The sequence below is a fragment of the Asparagus officinalis genome, chromosome 1 (assembly GCF_001876935.1).
Source record: "Asparagus officinalis chromosome 1, Aspof.V1, whole genome shotgun sequence".
NCBI lineage: Eukaryota > Viridiplantae > Streptophyta > Magnoliopsida > Asparagales > Asparagaceae > Asparagus > Asparagus officinalis.
This window is the reverse complement of record NC_033794.1, coordinates 12,922,102-12,941,151: the sequence shown is the minus strand read 5'-3', so window position 1 is coordinate 12,941,151 and position 19,050 is coordinate 12,922,102. Positions and strand designations below refer to the sequence as shown.

General features: G+C 36.8%; 2 protein-coding genes across 2 annotated transcripts; one reads left to right on the top strand and one right to left on the bottom strand.

Annotated features, from left to right (window-relative positions):
- Positions 1,973–8,542, bottom strand: LOC109850593 (zinc finger C2H2 protein ECU02_0310). The gene is made up of 4 exons (XM_020420642.1): positions 8,371–8,542; positions 8,165–8,279; positions 8,007–8,069; positions 1,973–2,267 (listed from the first exon to the last, which is right to left on the bottom strand). Exons 1-4 carry the CDS (start codon positions 8,453–8,455, stop codon positions 2,165–2,167), a joined length of 366 nt encoding a protein of 121 aa, XP_020276231.1. The 5' UTR covers positions 8,456–8,542; the 3' UTR covers positions 1,973–2,164.
- On the top strand, positions 11,161–14,832 carry LOC109835538 (mannan synthase 1-like). Its single transcript, XM_020403508.1, has 9 exons — positions 11,161–11,501; positions 12,573–12,671; positions 12,771–13,023; positions 13,107–13,217; positions 13,303–13,439; positions 13,512–13,625; positions 13,696–13,895; positions 14,234–14,428; positions 14,516–14,832. The coding sequence occupies exons 1-9, from the start codon at positions 11,196–11,198 to the stop codon at positions 14,673–14,675; spliced, it is 1,575 nt and encodes a 524-aa protein (XP_020259097.1). The 5' UTR covers positions 11,161–11,195; the 3' UTR covers positions 14,676–14,832.

Here is a 19,050-nt window from a genome sequence, read left to right as displayed (position 1 = left end):
TGATCGGTTCGATATTATTTCCAGATTCGAGTAAAAGATAAAGTGCAAGCAATGTATGTGTATTTGTAATTTGAATCTGTATTTGGTTGAATTAGCTTCTTTAAATAAATTGAAATATTGTGAATATGCTAGGTGGTTACCACTCTTCGAGGACTTTGACACATGTGGTACGTTATCGTGGGGTAGTGCCGATTTGGCGTACCTATACAGAGAGATGTCCAAAGTGGCTTTCATGCAAAACAATGACTTCAAAGGATGTCTAACCTTACTGCAAGTATGGGCATGGGAGAGACTTCATTTGAAGCCGAGACTATGCGTGCATTTACAATTAGATGGACAAATTCCACTGAGATGTAGTTATCCATTTTTTAATGTAGCAAATATAATTGTAGTTATCGTTGTTGGTACTAAATTTTGTAACACAGATGGAATGTCCAAAAATGCTACGACGAGACCCGGCTAGACAATTAGATTTTTACCGAAATGAGCTTGACCGTATGAAGGTTTTTCAGGTATCTTTTCTATAAAAATGAGCTTTTTCTTTTATGTCTTTCAATTTTAATAATATGCAACAATTATGTGAAATATTCTGTAGATGGAATGGGAGCCCTACACTCAGTTTCTCAATCACCTACCACCGATATGCTTAGAATACCCAGTTACATGGAGAGCCAGAATTCCTCTTATATGTTTTGAGATAGTAAAGATGCATATACAAATGTATGTACCGGACCTCGTGTTTCGACAATTTGGTCTTGCACAACATGTTCCGCAATTTGTTGAAAAAATAGAGAAGAAGGCAAAGAAAGAAGGCCATCAAAAGGACTGGGCAGCTAACCATCAGGATTATATACACAGATAGGACATTTTTGTATTGTTGATCAAATTGAGCCAATTCCCCGGAATCGAATTACTACACTTGGTATTAGGGGATAACCCGAAGATGGATACTCCATGCGACCGAAGCACCGGTTGAGTTGCAAAAAGGATAAGTGTCTTGGGATATAGATGAGAGAGAATTAGTAAGTATTTTCAGATTTTGATTTAAGATTCATTTTCAGAATTAGTAAGTATTCCTCAATATTGCTAACATGTGTTTTTTGGAATAATTGCAGCTAGCAGCAATAGATGATGTTCAATCCATTACAAATCATGACAGAGAATTGGCTCGAGCATGTAATATAGAATTATATTTCAAATTTAGATTTCTGTAATTTGAATTTTGAAGTAATTTCCCTATTTTAGATTTTTTGAATTATCTCTCGCAGATACATATCCCGAAGCACGAGAACATGTAGTCGATAGTGCGAAGGCTTCACCAAGCCTTAAGCTGAACTCATGAAGATCTTCATGATAGGCGAGAGGTCATGCAACAAGACAATCTCGATGTCGTATACACACGTCAACCAAGACAAAGCCGAGGACGATGTAGAAACGACGATGAAGCTGGACCTTCCCAACATGCACACGATGGAGCCGGACCGTCACAACCACAAACGCAACCGGATGACGAACTCGTCCAAACTCGGGACTAGAAGTCCAGTGTAGTTCAAAAAATTACCCACAACAAAATCGACCCTTTTCATCTGAGTTAAGATAAAAAGGGTCAATTTTACTGTCTTTTCTGTGAGGAGGTTGATTTTGCTCATTAATTTTGCAATAAGGTTTGTTTTTAAAAATTTGTCCAAATGATAATTGTAAGGTCAAAACCCTTGTGCACCCTCACCAATCAGATGGTATGAAGAACTATGCATCAGCAATAGGCGCCCTCGAAAGGAAAACCATATCCCATAAAGCAAAATTAGTTATTATGTTGGTCACGTTCGCTGATTGTTGAAGGACCTTTACATAAGTAATTGATGGGTCCAAGTTTGGTCATGTCCACTGTACTAAACAAGCAATTCTCAATTTTCTGATCCTACAATTAATTGGTAACTAACCTACATGGACAATAGCTAAATAGACAATACACACTAGCAATACAAATTTCATAGAGTTTATATCATTACTGCTGAATATAAAATCAAACAATTTAGGAGAGTACACCTTCACTATCCCGTCCAGTAAAACTCGAAAATATCTCTATACTAGGGTGATAAAGAAACAAACTGTCACTTTCTTAAATAAGGTAGGATTCCCTCACAGTAACTGAAGGCCAAAAGGCTCAAGTGGACATTAGCTTCGGGCCATTATCGGGCATCCCCATTCCAGCTGCTAGTTCAGCATCCAACTGAGTGTGTGGTGCAGGTCCCATCATCAGCTTAACTCTGAATCAAAACAAGAATCAGGTTAAATTGACATTTCAAGTAGAACATAGCTAAGACAAATGGCAAAAGGGGAGAAAAAAAAGTGTCATAAATGCAGAAAATTAAGAAAATTAGTACAAAATGCGTCCTCAGAAAAATTCCAGGTTTTCCAGCCTGAGTATCGTTTTTAACAAATCTCCAATATTTTGATCTGCACTAAACAACAACAGCATACTACTTAACAAAATCTGTCCGGTAACAGAAGCACACAAAAATAACTGTCGTCGTTGCTTTATCCTGTAAATCATTTCTGAATGACTTCTCAACTTTTATGAAATCCATTAAACTGCCTAACTGACAAAAGTTTTCATCCTAGGCATGGATTTAAATTCTGAACTATCAATTTATTTGACATAAAATTACCACTCATTAACCAGCAAAGAGTTGGTAGTAAGGATCCACATACAGTTATGCTTCGTGTCAGATAAATACTGAAACTGGTCACGTCAATCATTAATTTCTTCCCTAAACTATGATAACAGAAGTTAATGTCACTTGATACAACTCTAATTTTAATCACATTTGAGAAACATACCTCAAGGAATACATCAAAAGTTGCACTGCACGGGAAAGAAAGCAGAACCATTTGCCTATACAAGCATTATCCTATTGTCTTCCATTTCATAAAAGAAAACTCGCATGAGGATTGCAATACTATAAATTCCTTTACAAAAGAAATCACATTCCACCATATGTAAGCCACCATCAAGCTTAAGCAACACTATTATGCTCACTACATCATTATATAATATTGTTCCATGTTCTGTAAGATGGCAAATTACCTATCAACTCAACTGGAATATTAAGCCATTTTTGCTGCAAATATAATATTGAAGGAAGAGGACATGGAAAGCCAAAAAAAGGTGCAACACGTTCAATCATGCCTTCAAAATCTTTATGGTGCAATTTATTAATGAATGGTCAATTTGGAAAAGATTTAAATCTACGTTAAGATGCATGTCAAGAGTGATGGACTGACACAACATTTTCGCAGGACTTTCCTACCTATGCACCCACAAGATGTTATACAGGTCTATTGCCCTTTCCGCTCACCTTATTGATAACCTAAAAAACCTGATGCCCCCTCCCCAATAAGGCAGCGAAGTTGGCCTTGAAACTTAACAAGGGAGCTTTTACCTTTGAGTTTTGCATTGCTGTAGTTGAAGCAAACCCCTAGATAAGGAACTTCAGGGGAAGGTTGGCTGTCTGCAGGCCTCATTTGCGATCTTGCGGGCTGACATAAAGTAGCTGAAGAAGCTGCTCAAAGAGGAGCAGACTGTGCTTATTCAAAAGAACATGGTGCTCAACATCCACCTAGATGCAGGGCCATGCAACTAAAAGGTGAGCTATCAGAAAGAAAAAGAAAGAATGGATCGAACAGGAGAGACTGGAAACTGAGCTGAATAAGCTTTCATCATCTTGATCAGAAGGCTAATCAGATAGGAGAAAACCAAGGTCGACGCCTGCTTTGCCTACATAGATGGCTGTCTGGGATGTGTAGCTAAAGTCTAAAGTCAGTTTCTATATGTTGAGGTTGAGCACAAGGAGCTAATTACCAGATAATCCCATTGCAGAAGTTGATTCCGAGGATCTTTTAAATGGAAAATCTCATAAAGCAAGTATCCTTAGGCCCAGGATTTAGAGGTTTATGCCCTTTTTTGCAGGAGTGGGATCTTAGCGCACATCGACTTCATCCATCTTTTTCTTTATCAAGTATTACCCATACTCCAACTTTGTTTTATTTTTTTTTCTTAAAGAACGTAATTTGTCCAATTATTTTTACATTTTTCTAGCTCACTTTTCAGTGACACTGTGCATCCACTTGTGGCCCCATTCCGACATACAACAAAAATCTCTTCTTACCAACATTCATCAAGTTTTTGGATGGTTGGATGGAAAGGGGGTTTCACCCCCCACCCCTTCTCTCTCTCACCCCCACCACACAGCCCAAAAAAAAAAAGACACGCACACATGCACAAAAAACCTTTCCCCTATAGTTAGTCTACTCCGTAGATTGATAGAAAATTGATCATTACTAAATGCCTCTCCTCCCTAAACCCCTTTTCAATGATTAGGGTGAGCTTTTATAAGGCTGTCTTTTATGAGAATATGTGGTAGAGACTTGGATGCTTATTCATGATTTATAGCATTTATGGACACTCAAGTCAGTTCTAAATGGGCTACCTTAGATGAAAGCATAAAGTCTGAGCTTTGTGCAAAACAAATTCGTCATATTTGCTTTTGTTCCATGATTCCATCTGAACCAATCCTGACTGACAAGGCCATGTCCTCACAATTACGTACACAAATTCATTTTTATTATGAAATATTGTTTGAATTGTTCATATTGGAACTTATTTTGTTTACCATTTCTGGAATCACTAGTAGCACCCTTCAACATATTATATCACTAAAATACTCATTTTTCCACTCATCTAGTCTCCCATATTCACAAGACAAGGATTTTCGTTGTTAGTATTGCAATGTACGTAGTTCAAAAAATAAAAGGAAAAATTGCTTCGAGCAACCTTGTTACAAAAGTTACGCAGACCCCCATAAAAAAGCCAAGTGATCAAAGGCCCTTAAACTGAAAGAAGTGTTCATTTACCCCCTTAGCGCCACTTTACACCTCATCCGTTTCCTGTTCTTCCCCTTTTACCCATTTTGTCTTCATCTTCTCCTTCTCCTTTCATGTTATTTCGTCTTCTCCTTTTTCTTTCGCTTTTCCCATGCTCGAACTCCATTCTCCAAAAAAAACACTCTCCAAACTAGTATTTTATCCTTTATCGATGTTGTTTCAAAGGTTAATTTGATTAATCCATCCTCGTACAATGAAATAAAAGAAAGCGCATACCTAATTACTCAACGGTTTAAGGGACATTTTTGTGACTTTTGGATGCTATCTGTTACCTTTGTTGTACGTCTGTGACCTTTAGAAGCTAACGAGTACCTTTCCTGTAATCAAGACATTTGTGCTAATTGTGATAGTTGAAAAACTATTGTGACTATTGGAAGCTAATGTAATCTCTGTTGTACTTTTATCACCTTTAGAGAGAAATTAGGACTTTTAGTTTCTGAAATTGCATGCTTCTAGTTTGTTATTGATTGATGCTACGTGTTACTATTCTACTCAAATTGCCACTACGAAAATACACCCAACTATGCCTTATCATCATCAACTTCTCCGGGCTACTTCAAGCTTTGATGTACTCGTGGACGATGAAGAGGCCTATAGAAGGGATTCTTAATAATATCACAATTTTCCATAATTTTTTTATCAACAACATAGACCAAAAACTTAATTAGCCTTTCACACCCTACCAAATCAAGCCCCAACAGCTAAAATAGCGAACAAGTTTATTCATTTTCTTGTTATGGTGAACTCGATTAGCAAGATATATAGGGAGGAATGATGAACTCCTACTTATCACCAAAACTCGCTTGCATAACTTCACTCCTTATAGCTCGCACATGCACGGGAGAAGAGTAGAAGACCATAGAATAGCTCGTGGTCCCACTAGACTTTTAGTCCCGCCCTCCAACCCTCCAAACCAGCCAGCCAACTACGACCAACCTAATTACGACTGTGCTCCTAGTTTTGAGAAGGAACAAAACAATGGTAAGGCTGAATATGATCGCGTCAGGTTTCCTATGAACTACCAATGGGAATGACATCACGGATTATTTTAAGTTGAAGAAAAAATTTAGAAGATGAAAAGAAAAGAAGATAATGATGAAAGGGGAAGAAGAGGCTGAGAAGAAAAAGAAGACAAGGACAGAAAAGCGTAAAAAGGGAAGGCGGAAAAATGATGAGGTGTAAAGTGGTGGTAAGGATGTAAATGAACACTTCTTTGAGTCCAAGGGTTTTTTTTGTCTTTGAATCTATTCCAAGGCGGAGAAGGCATACTTTTTGTTCCCAAGTTGCTAGAGGCAATTTTCCCAAAATAATAATACTCTGATTTTGCTTTTAGCCTGGACACTTAAGCTTATCTTAAGAATCAACACTTCATTATAAACTTTCTATGTTACAAAGAGAAAATACTTCTATCATGAAGACATACAAGTACCCAACACGAACCAGGCACTAACAGTCTTTGGAACTCCATGGGTATTTCTATCATGTATCGTACTCCTACCTAGACATCAACACTCCTTGAATATTTGCATACATTATTCTGATATATATATATATATATATATATATGTTTAAATTTAAAACATTTGTCATACACTTCTTAAATGTTCATCCTGCAATTCACATCCACTTTCTGATACTCGTTGGACATGGGTTGGATCCGTTTCAACCCATAGCTAGTTCAAAACTATGATTTAAAGGGTCATTCAATTATCTAGTTCATAAACTAGTGAATTTCAATTAATCATCTTCATAATTAAAAAAACATAAAAAATGTCATAGGAACTTTAATTTTCATAACATATGAATGAAAAAATAATATTGCTCGTGTAAATTATGAATTTCATTATATGTACATAGTTGTGTCCTTGTACCCTACCTTTACAAACTTGCAATATCTAGACCCATATCCTTAAAACATACTGGATGGTATTTTTTCAGAAATTTATCCAATTCTATTGCGTCCCAAAATACAGAAAAGATCATGCCAATTTTTGTAATGTTCTGGTTTTTTAATGTCTAGAGTTTGCAATATGGAAATTGAAACATCCAAATCACTTCATGGTATTAATATTCCTATACCATGTCCAACCAACACCAGTAAGAAGGGCTATTTTTATGAATGTATCGTATCAGGCATAAGCATTCAATTCATATGGTTTGGTTTTCCCACATGCATGCGCGCACAAACACATTTGTCACTATATAGCATATTAACTACTGTAAAATTAGTATGGCCTAAAGAATGAGGCAAATGCAGACGCATTGTTAATATGTAAACATGAATATATTTACTTGTGTTTAGTTATTTAGATGTTTCGTACAGAAACAAAGTAAATTGTCAAATAACGTAACCTTATGACCAATTTCACTAATCCCATTTGTTCTGTCTTAAGCCTACTAATGGTCGCTTATGTATCTAAATGACATAGACAAATGCAAACACTAAAATAACTTCCTAAAAGTAAAGTATCAATAAGCCAGTCCAACACTATATTATGAGAATCAACGTCTAGCAGCTGACTTATTAACATTATGTTGATAAAACATTGAGGAAATAGAAGCAAGCGACCTTTCCATCCTATATTACATCTATTAACTTTCTCTTTCCGCCGTGCCAATTGCATGGAAGGCTTAGTACTGCTTGTTTATTGTGCTTTCAGCACAATGTTCAGGCTGCTCCAATTGTTGAATCTTTAGGACATCTGAATTAAGGATAATTTTTTATGCTGAAGAAACACAGGTTTATACTCAACTTCTGTATCTACTACCCATTCTTTTAATGTTCTGATGAGCTATAGCAATTCAACTGGCTACATTACAAAGAAACTAACACATCCCAGAAGCTAAATCGGCCAATTGCTCACTACGATCACATTCACATAACAATCCTTGACCCATCATTTGTTTCATCATTTAACATAAGAACTAGACGTCTCGCTAAACCCAAACGAATATAAATAACGATGCAGCACAACTATATGATCGAATTATTTTAACTACAAAGTTCAACATACAAGTCACAAAACCCATGACAATCAGAATGACGAACAGCAAAAAATTACCTCTTCCTGTGTCTCTTGGATCCATTGTGCTCTACCATCACAGCCTCGCTAGCAAAATACCGACTGCAGAAACAAAAAACAAACAAATATCATAATTTTTACCCCAAAGACAAACAAAAAACAAAGAAACCCTAAATCATTGAGAAAACTCCAATTACTCGCAATGGAGGCAATAGAATTGACCCATTCCAGGGAGATCCTCATCAAGCGGCAAGGGTTTGGATTTGCTCTCTTCAGCCAGCTTCACTAGCTCATCGTAAACCGCATCGTCACGTGATCATCGACGAGCTCTCTAGGTTAAAGAAATCAAATAAAAAACAAACAAATCAAGAAAAAAAACAGAGCAGAGATCAAAAAAGGATATCTTTTAACATGAATTTGGATCTTCGAGCGGTCTTGTGAGAGAATCTCCTCTTCTTCACTTTGCGGTGCGGGCACTTTCCTCCCATCTCTCTCTTGCTCTCTTTTGGCGGCAACGAGAGAGGAGATTTCTTGATGAAATCTCTAAACCCTAGAAATCTAGGGTTTCTATGTAAACTAGAACTGGCTGCGTCACGTGCAGCGCACGCGATTTTCGGGGACATTTGTTTTTAGTTTATGGGCTGGGCCGTGCCGGTCACAGTCCATATTTTTTTAATACCTTTTCCTTTTTCTTTTTTGTTTTTTGATGTTAATTAATTGTGTAGGCGTTCAGAACAGAATACACACTTAAAAGGAAATTGTTACATTTGTAATCTAATGAATAGTTCAATGTAATCGTCACAATCAATACTACTTTTACAAAAGCTTGTGATTCTGAGCGCATGAATCAGAATTTAATGCAATGTATGGAACTTATAATCACATTCGAGTTGTCTACTATCCAAGCAAGAACTATTATTAGTAAACTATCAATTTATATAGCCTTAAATATTTGTTAACGTTCAAGACCTATGCTCTTTTCATCATTCAAATCAAACAACTTCATAACTCAAACAATAATGTATAATATATCATCTCATATCAATAACTCATAAAAATGCATAAAATTTTAAGGATTTGCCATGTATAATAATCATATCTAGTGGGACAGTTAGGATTTTTTTTTTGCCTCAATGGTGTGACCATATAATTTATGCGTTTATTAAAGTAAGCAATCCGCATGATTATCCTTCTTGTTGTTTTGCCCTAATTTTTTTGATGTCTTAAGTAGTAATACATGTAAAATAAGTAAAAATAACTATAAAAAGGCAATTTACTGGTGTATTGTTGACACCATTGAACACTATGTAGCTTTGTCATTGCTCATACCCATGATATTTGTAAGTTTGTTTCCTTACCGGTGCATCTAGAACACTAATGAAGCACTGTTATTGAAATAACAGTAAGGACAATTACGGTTGCAACATGTATCGAAGAAGCTAGACACGAGTCAATTGTTTCTTTAAACTTTTTTGTTAAGAGTCTCTACTCACGAGTCGTTGCAAAAAAATATGCATACCGAGCCAAACGGGGTTTAAATAAGCGGCATAACCGACAATTATGCCAGCTGGAACCCCCTGTACGTACTCCCTACAGCTGGACACTCTCCCGTCTGGGATGTTGGTTGAGGAAGCAGATACGCAACAGCATATTTTTACAGCTAAAATGTTATTTCATTTCTGTTGTTTGGTTAGCATCAAGATAGTTGGGTAATTCAACTTACATTATGTAGAAAAAAAATAACTGAAATATTTGTTGCAGCCAATTTAGATGCACTGAATTTTGCAGTTTCTTATATTAGATAAAAATTTAACAAATCAAGGTCATGTCATTAGAAGCAAAATGGGAATGTAGACTATTCTACAATCTTGGATAAACAAACATTTTCTTAGCAACAAAAAAGTTTGCGACGAAATACGCAATATAGCTACTGCACCTAATTAACAAAACATTGAATTTGAAATGAAAAAAAAAACATTTCCTATAATAAATATCCATACGCATATCCAAATTAAATGTGACAGGTAAGACACCGAAAATACGTATGATAATCTGGACCTAAAAATAAATAAATAAATAAATAAATAAAAAATATATTATATTACTATATATATATATATATATATATATATATATATTATATATATATATATATATATATATATATATATATATATATATATTATAGAAGACTCCTATCAACTTAAGTTGATGTCCACCAAAGTTTGTAGCCACACATTTTTAAATATAAAACACCTTTTTATAAATACATGGATCCCTAGGCAATATGCAGTGGTTAAAAACTTTGGTGGACACCACTATTCCCTATCCACTTAAGTTGACACAAGTTTTCACCATATATATATATATATATATATATATATATATATATATATATATATATATATATATATATATATATATATATATATATATATATGTGAAAAGTGAATCTAAGGTGACCCCTAGGCTCCACCTAAGGATGCGGCCTAAAATCACATCATTCCCTAATATTTTTTACGATCTGCTCCGTTGAACTTGATCTACACGTGTCTTAAACTCAAACACACTAATTTTGGGGGAACCCGTCGTGTTTGATCATTCGTTGAGTCGGCCCAAAAAGTTCTATTTCATTCGAAACCGGTTAAAATTACGGCGAGTGGATGAAGGGTCAAACACGACGGGTTCACCAAAATTAGTGTGTTTGGGTTTAAGAACGTTGCAGATCAAGTTCAACGGAGCAGATCGCTAAAAATATTAGGGAATGATGTGATTTTAGCCGCATCCTTAGATGGGAGCTAGGTGTCACCTTAGATTCACTTTTCCCTATAATATATATATATTATATATATATTATATATATATATATATATATATATATATATATATTATATATTATATATATATATATCCTGCGGTAAAATCAGTATCATTTTGCAGCCCCGTTCATTGCTTATCGGGTATCGGGTCGGTAAATGGAATCGGATCTCCAACACGACCCGCTTCAAGACATCTGGTGGGTGAAGCAACGCCTCCAAAACTCCATGCAAACGATGTGCTCTCTCTAATAACACGGCACTTCTATCTCCTACTCTCTTCTCATCTCTCCCCTCTACCTGTCCACCGCCAAAACCCTTTCAAAGTCCCCCCCCCCCCCCCGCTCTATCCTCCACCCCCCCTCACTGACAGCGAGCGGGCCCCTTTCTCTCTCTAGAAAAAAAAAAAGAAATGAGGAACCTGGGCGTGAAGGAAGCGCCGGTTCTTGACGCGGCGGAGAACCTGAAGCTCGCGTGGCACCACGTCAGGAAGCCCGTGGTGGTGCCCGTGCTCCAGGCGGCGGTCTACGTCTGCGCCGCGATGTCGATCATGCTGTTCGTCGAGCGGGTTTACATGGCGATCGTGATCCTCTGCGTGAAGCTCCTGAGGAGGAAGAGGTACACCAGGTACAGGGTCGACGCCATCCTCGCTGAGCTCGAGGCCACCAGGAACCACCCCATGGTTCTGGTCCAGATCCCAATGTACAATGAGAAGGAGGTAATTAATTCATTTCGTGTTGTTTTTTAATTTGTTTTCCCCCCCTCCCTTTAATCTCCTTCTCAAGAAATTAACCCCCTGCGGCATGTTTCTTGGAAAAAAAGATGAGATTTTTATATTCAAGAACTTTTCTCGTTGTTCAGCTCTGTTCTGTTCTGTGGAGAACAAAGAAAGCTCTGTCGTGAAAATTAATGATTTGATTAACGATGTAAAATGAGGGTTTTTTTTAAACTGTATGGGTTTCTTGTAATTAATTTATCTATCTTTTTGTTATGCCACTGGAGTAAGAGCTTATATAATTAATTAGTGACATTTGTTTCGTTAATTTGTTTATATGAATAGAGTAAAATCTCCACAAACACTTAATTAGCTAGGAAATTAGACTTGTTTATTGTGATTTTACTGTATTAATTATATGTTAATTAATAATGCAGTGACATGGGAATGTTCAACTTCCTTAATTAATTTGTTTCCTCTTTCATGAGGGGATCCACAAGCAGATTCCAAAATAAGCTGAAGCCTTTTATGTTCCAGAGCTAAATTACATAATTTTGTGTTTACGATGGATGCGAAGCAGTTCTATTTTTGGGGATGAGAGAGTAAATTTTCAAAAGGAAATGTCCATAATTCTACAAGGGAATTTAAATTTAAAGGGTATTTTAATGTAAGAGAAACTAGAAATCATTATAATACTCTGCTAGCTAGTAATTGTGATAAATTGTAACTGTCAACTGTCTTTTATTACATAATAATAGAATATGATCTTAATCTGTTTTCAAGTAATTGGCTTCTTTTGCTACTTACTTTTGTATTCCAGTTTTTTTTAATATATAAACAATTCCTTGATAAATTACTTGAATTGTACAGCTGCTTTACTATGCCATGTTCCCAATTGGATTTTTATGCAATAAAATAACTATATTTAAATATTATTTCAAATTCTCCTGTTAAATATGCACGACTCATCCAATGAGATCAGAGTTACAAATTACATATATATATAAAAGAAAAAAGTCAAAATATTTGTATACTAATAAAAATCAATGTACTAAAATTTCTATTCAAGTACAGGTATACAAACTATCCATTGGAGCTGCATGCAGACTCAATTGGCCAGCAGATAGGATTACAATTCAAGTTCTTGATGATTCCACTGACCCGCACACTAAGGCAATTAATCAATTTAAATCACAAATTTTCTCCATACTTAACCCCATTACTTATTGCTAAGAACAAACATTTGTTTGTGTCTTTTTATGAATAATATAGCAATTGGTGGAGCTAGAGTGTCAAAAATGGAGAAATGAGAATGTGAACATCAAGTATGAGATCAGATCAAACAGAAACGGATACAAAGCCGGAGCTCTACGTGAAGGATTGAAGAAACACTACGTGAAGCAATGCGAATATGTTGCAATTTTCGATGCAGATTTCCAACCCGACACAGATTTCTTGACGAGGACAATCCCCTTTCTTCTCAGCAATCCAGAGCTCGCTCTGGTTCAGGCTCGATGGAAATTTGGTTAGCTGCAATAACAATGCATGGATTACCGATTTTATGACAAATTGATGCCTGATGTTTTTCTAAGTAAATTTTTGATGCAGTGAATTCTGATGAGTGTCTGATGACCCGATTGCAAGAGATGGCTTTGGACTACCATTTCAGTGTGGAGCAAGAAGTTGGGTCTTCGACGTACTCATTCTTCGGATTCAATGGTAACTGACATTTGGTTCGACGGGAAAATAGAGCTGCAGTAGAATCACATATACAGAAATCATGACAAAGGAACAAATTTTGCAGGAACTGCTGGAGTCTGGAGATTGCAAGCTTTGACAAATGCTGGTGGATGGAAAGATAGAACAACTGTAGAGGACATGGATCTAGCTGTGAGAGCAAGCCTCAAGGGTTGGAAGTTTGTTTTTGTGGGAGACTTATGCGTAAGTGTCGTATACTTTATTAAACATGATCAATATCTCAGTCTCCTATAATGCTGTATGTTATGAAAACAGGTGAAAAATGAGCTCCCAAGCACATACAAGGCTTACAAATTCCAACAGCACCGATGGTCTTGTGGTCCTGCAAACTTGTTCAGAAAAATGTTGAAAGAGATTATTCTCTGTGAGGTAAATTGATTTTGTCTAAAGTTTTTAAATCTGAGATTATTCTCTTATACGTGTTTGTTGACTAATGCAGAGGGTATCAATATGGAAGAAGTTTCATGTGATATATGCTTTCTTCTTTGTGAGAAAGATAGTTGCGCACATCGTTACCTTCTTCTTCTACTGTATAGTAATTCCAGCATGCGTGCTTGTACCCGAAGTCCGTCTTCATAAGTTTATTGCAGTCTATGTTCCTTCAACAATCACCATTCTAAACGCCGTATGCACTCCGAGGTATTATTAATTCCTGGAGGTTATTTGAAATTAGGGTTAATTGCGGATAGACCCCTGTTCTTATCGCTCAATTGTGGATAGAACCCCTATAGTTCTTTTTTCTTTTTTGTGAATAATTTCTCCTCAGGGGGTCAATTTGTCACAAAAAAAAGTTTATCTTTCTCTGATGTAAAAGAGTCAAAAATTTTGACTCAGGTGTCTGTGTGCAACAAGAGAACTACGGGGGTCTGTATGCAATTGGGCAAAAGTACAGGGTGTCCAAACGCAATTAAATCTTGAAATGATATAATTTTACTGTTATGAACTTTGCTCTAATTTTCTTGTTTGGTTTATAAAAGGTCGATTCACTTGCTCATATTTTGGATCCTCTTTGAGAATGTGATGTCGATGCATCGAGCCAAGGCGACGATCATAGGGCTGTTGGAAGCGAGCCGTGTCAATGAATGGGTTGTCACGGAGAAGTTAGGAAACGCAAACAGGCACAGGAATGATAACAAGTCGCTCAGAAAACTTAGACAACGCATTGGAGAAAGGTAAGCTAATAATATGAATATATACACAACAAACGCACAGATTACAGTACGTTTTGCAATCAATGGTGATATGTTCTCTGTTACCAGGGTTCAACTGCTGGAGCTATTCGTGGGGCTGTACCTTGTGTATTGTGGAATCTACGATATAATGTATGGACGCGATCACTTCTGGATCTACTTGTTCACTCAAGCAATAGCCTTCTTCATCGTCGGAGTTGGCTACATTGGCACCATCGTTCCAACTTAAGGAGAAGGGAGGTCTACATTTGCTCGAAAATCTGGTTTCTTAATTAGTGTATGTCGTTGTTCATGTTTGTCTACTGTTTTGCAAGTAAAAAGAGTCACTGTGGAGGTCAAGATGTCAAAGACTCAGTTGTGTATCTTTATCCAGTTATATAGTATCAGTAAGTTACTTGTATGTTAATGAGCAGCTCATGAAGAAGTGATTGCCATAGTAGAATTAGACTTGTGCTGCTGTGTGACCGATGATTCTGATTGCATTTATTGGTAGCCCTTGCTTGCATCTTGCGGAAATTACTCAATTTCAGTTATCTGGAGGAGTTGGAAAATAAAGGATAAATTTCACAAAAGAACCCCAGGAAGTTTGGCCCGTTTTGCGATAACCGGCAAAAAGATTGGAAATGTCACTTTATTCCCAAAAAATTAGTACCAAAGAGTTTGGTAATGTCAGTTAACTCCCCAAACATTCTCAGAGAACCCCAAAGTTGGGATTACCTGAAAATAGATTTAGAAAAAATGCAGACACTTTGCGGGTTTAATTAAGTAGCATTTGTTGCGCGCCTTTGCGGAAGCGTGCTCGACAACCAAATGAGTCCGCGAGTCATAGGAGAAGATAATCAAACCAAACACGTGCACAATCCAGTCCAAAATATACGACAAATCAAACCAAACACAGAAAAAAAACCCTAAACCAAATCAAGAAGAGTACAAATGGTTACAATCTCACAAAATCACTCAAATAAACCCTAAACCAAATCTCTCAACTTGCTCGGTTACAATCTCACAAAATCACTCAAATAAACCCTAAACCAAATCTCTCAACTTGCTCACAAGTTCTCCCTCTCAATATACCAAATCTCTCAACTTGCTCACAAGTTCTCCCTCTCAATATGCTCAGTACAATCTCAAATCTCTGATTAATAACCCTAGAAAATCGTGTCCCTATTTATATCAAAATAGAAACCCAAACAGAATCCAGACAGGAAACCAAACTGTGAAAAAAAACCCGCCATAAGTCGACTTAACATGGTCCATAAGTCGACTTGGCAGAGCAAAAAACACCAACTGGAGAACAGATCGTAAGTCGACTTAGCAGTACTGATAAGTCGACTTAACAGAGCCTAAAACAACAATTCCAGAACAGAACGTAACTCGACTCATGCATAGACACAAATCGACTTACCATAAGTCGACTTATGCCTGTGCATGAGTCGACTTATGACATAAAAACTGGATTTTTGTGAGTTTCTCCACAGCATTCACAAACTTTTTGAGCTTTGGGGGTTATCTCAAAATGGGCCAAACTCTTAGCGGTTTTCTGAAAGTTAGTAGGCAGACGGTATGGTTTGATGCTATCCCAGAGCTTCAAACTTGATACGACAGCAACTCATATGATCTTACCAAGTAACAAAATACTAGGTTGACACATTTAATTCGATCTTATACTAGTATCCACCAGAAAAAAACCTTTAATGCATATGTAACAGTAGATAGTAAGCCCTGGACTGTTTCTACCCAAAGAGGATCGATACATGGAGGACACCCATCATCATTATCAAGGATGAGATTCATACTGTGAACAGCGGTGTGGGTCTATCCATTCACGCGGAAAGAAAAGACGTGTGGGGACCATGAACACGTTTTTTCTTTTGCTGGCTCGTGAACGCGTTTTCCAGCTGGCAAAGCAGGTCCGGATTTTTCCCTATAAATAGCAATGATCTCCTAGGGTTTTGTGACAAGGGTGAAAACGCTGAGGGGAAATTCTTTAGGCGGCTGCTGTGGGAAATCAAAGTCGGCAGCGTGTGTGGGAACAGCGGCTGAAAGGAAAAACACACTGTGGGAAAATCGCTAAAGCCAGAGAGGGTTCTTGTTTCTTTTTGGCGGCAGAGCAGAGGAAATTGCAGCAGTTGTTGAGGAGAGAAAAAGAGAGATTCTACAAAAGAGAGGTTTATTTCTTTTGGGTAAAAATCAGATCTTTGAGACGAGCTTGTGGATTGTACAAGTCGTCGGTGTTCTCCTTATAGTGGTATCTCCCCTCACCCCTCCCGTGGACGTAGGCAAGTTTGCCGAACCACGTAAATCTCGTGTATTTACTGTTTTCTGGGTTGTTGGCTATTGCTTTTAGGATCCCTCAAAATTCGGTCTTGCGCTGATGAGAGGAAGAGTGGATATCTCACTTCGCTGAGATATTTCGCTACTGAGTCTGGGTATCCTTCGCGAAACACAGATATCGAGGTTGACTTGTGCTTTTGTGACAACAAAAGCCAGGGCTCTCTCTCAGGACATATCGCTTCCGCGGCGGTGGGCGTGACTCTGCCCCCAACAATTGGTATCTCACTGGAAGGATTCCTTCAGTAAAATTCAAATAAGAACAAATTTGTAATTTTTGATTGTCATCAATGCCACTTAAATATACTGAGCACTTACTGGGATAGATTTCCAGGCCTGATACTTTGCCAAACTCATTTAGACATTTGTAAAGCCTAATTATTAAATTCATATCAGCTCTTCCAAATAACAACAAATCATCCGCAAAAAATAGATGTGTAATTTTCAATCTTGAGCACTTAGGGTGATACCTAAATAATTTGTCATCCTTTAAAGTGTTCAACTTCCTTGATAGGTATTCCATGCCTATGACAAATAGATAAGGGGAAAGTGGATCTCCTTGTCTCAAGCCTCTGGCACTTTTAAAGAAACCATGCATAGTTCCATTGAGAGATAGTGAGAATTTAGGAGAGGTGATGCATACCATGATCCATTTTATCATTTTACCAGGGAAGCCTAAACCCTTTAACATTGCTTCAATAAAATCCCAGTCAATGGTATCAAACGCTTTCCTAAGATCAATGTTAAGTATTGCTCTTGGAGTAGAATGTTTCCTCCCATAATTCTTGATAAGCTCATGTGCCAGTAAAATGTTATTTGAGATGACCCTCCCCTTAACAAAAGCACTCTGTGCATCACATAGAAGATATCCCATCACAATTTGGATTTTGGTAGCAATTGGTCTTATAAACACAATTACAACATGATATTGGACGAAAATCAGATGGTGATTTGGGATTTAGGATCTTTGGTATAAGAGTAATCAATGTGTTATTTAATGCACCCAAAAGCTTTCCAGAACAAAAGAATTCCTCCACAGCCAGGAATAAGTCTTCACTAATCACATTCCAAGCAGATTTAAAGAATGAGGCATTGAAGCCATCAGGACCTGGAGCTTTCTCATCCGACATAGAGAAGATTGCTTTCTTTATCTCATCTCTTGAAACTGGAGCACTTAACATACTGCGCTGAATATCAGAGAGAACAGGACCATTTGTGATAATCTCAGGGTCAGGAATTGTGATAGGAGCTTTTGTACCCAATAGATTTTCATAATAGTTTATAAATTCTGTAGCAATTTTAGATAAGTCTGAGATTCTTTCCCCATTTTCAGTGTAAAGAGATAGAACTCTGTTTTGATGCCTTTTATGCTTCATGATAGAATGAAAGAAGTGGGTGCATTTATCACCATTTATGCTCCAATTGATATTTGCTTTTTGTCTGTAAAAAGAAGCTTCACAATTAAGAAGCCTATCATATTTTTTCAAACATTCTTTCTCTTTTTGAATCAGGGGAAGTGAAGAGATAAATGTTTAACTGCTGTCGTGCTTCCTCTAATTCATCCTTTGCTCTCAAAACTTGTTGACTAATATGCATAAAGTGTTTCTTATTCAGATCCTTCAAAACATGTTTCAGATTTTTTAGCTTAGAATGAAACTGATACATCTTAAAGCCAATGATATTTTGCTCCCAAATTGACTTCACAGCAGTAATGTACTTAGGATGACTTGTCCACATTTTGAAGAATTTGAATGACCTTTTACCCATAATTTTATCATCCTCAATTGTAATCAGAGCTGGAGAGTGATCTAAGCAATTTGGAGCTAAGTACTCCACTTGACTTGAAGTGTATTGATGAATCCATTCTTCATTTACTAGAATTCTATCAAGTCTACTCCAAATTCTTGTATCTGCAACTTGTTTATTACACCAGGTGAAAAAACAATCAATGGTCTTGAGATGCATTAGCTGACATGAATTAATAAAATTCTAAAAATCATCAGTATCAGAATTTGAAACAGCCACACCACCAATTGTAGAACCCCGTAATTTTTATATGAATATATGTGAATTATTAGTAAATAAATAATTCTTTTATGATAAATAGCTTGAGGTTATTGATATACATGATAATAAGTTATTTGAGATGATATGAGAGTTTGGGGGTAGAGTTTTGTGCGTTGGTTTTGCAAATTAGCAAAACATGCACAAAAAACTGAATTTTTCCAGATCAGTCGACACATCAGTCGACTGACTGTATCAGTCGACACATC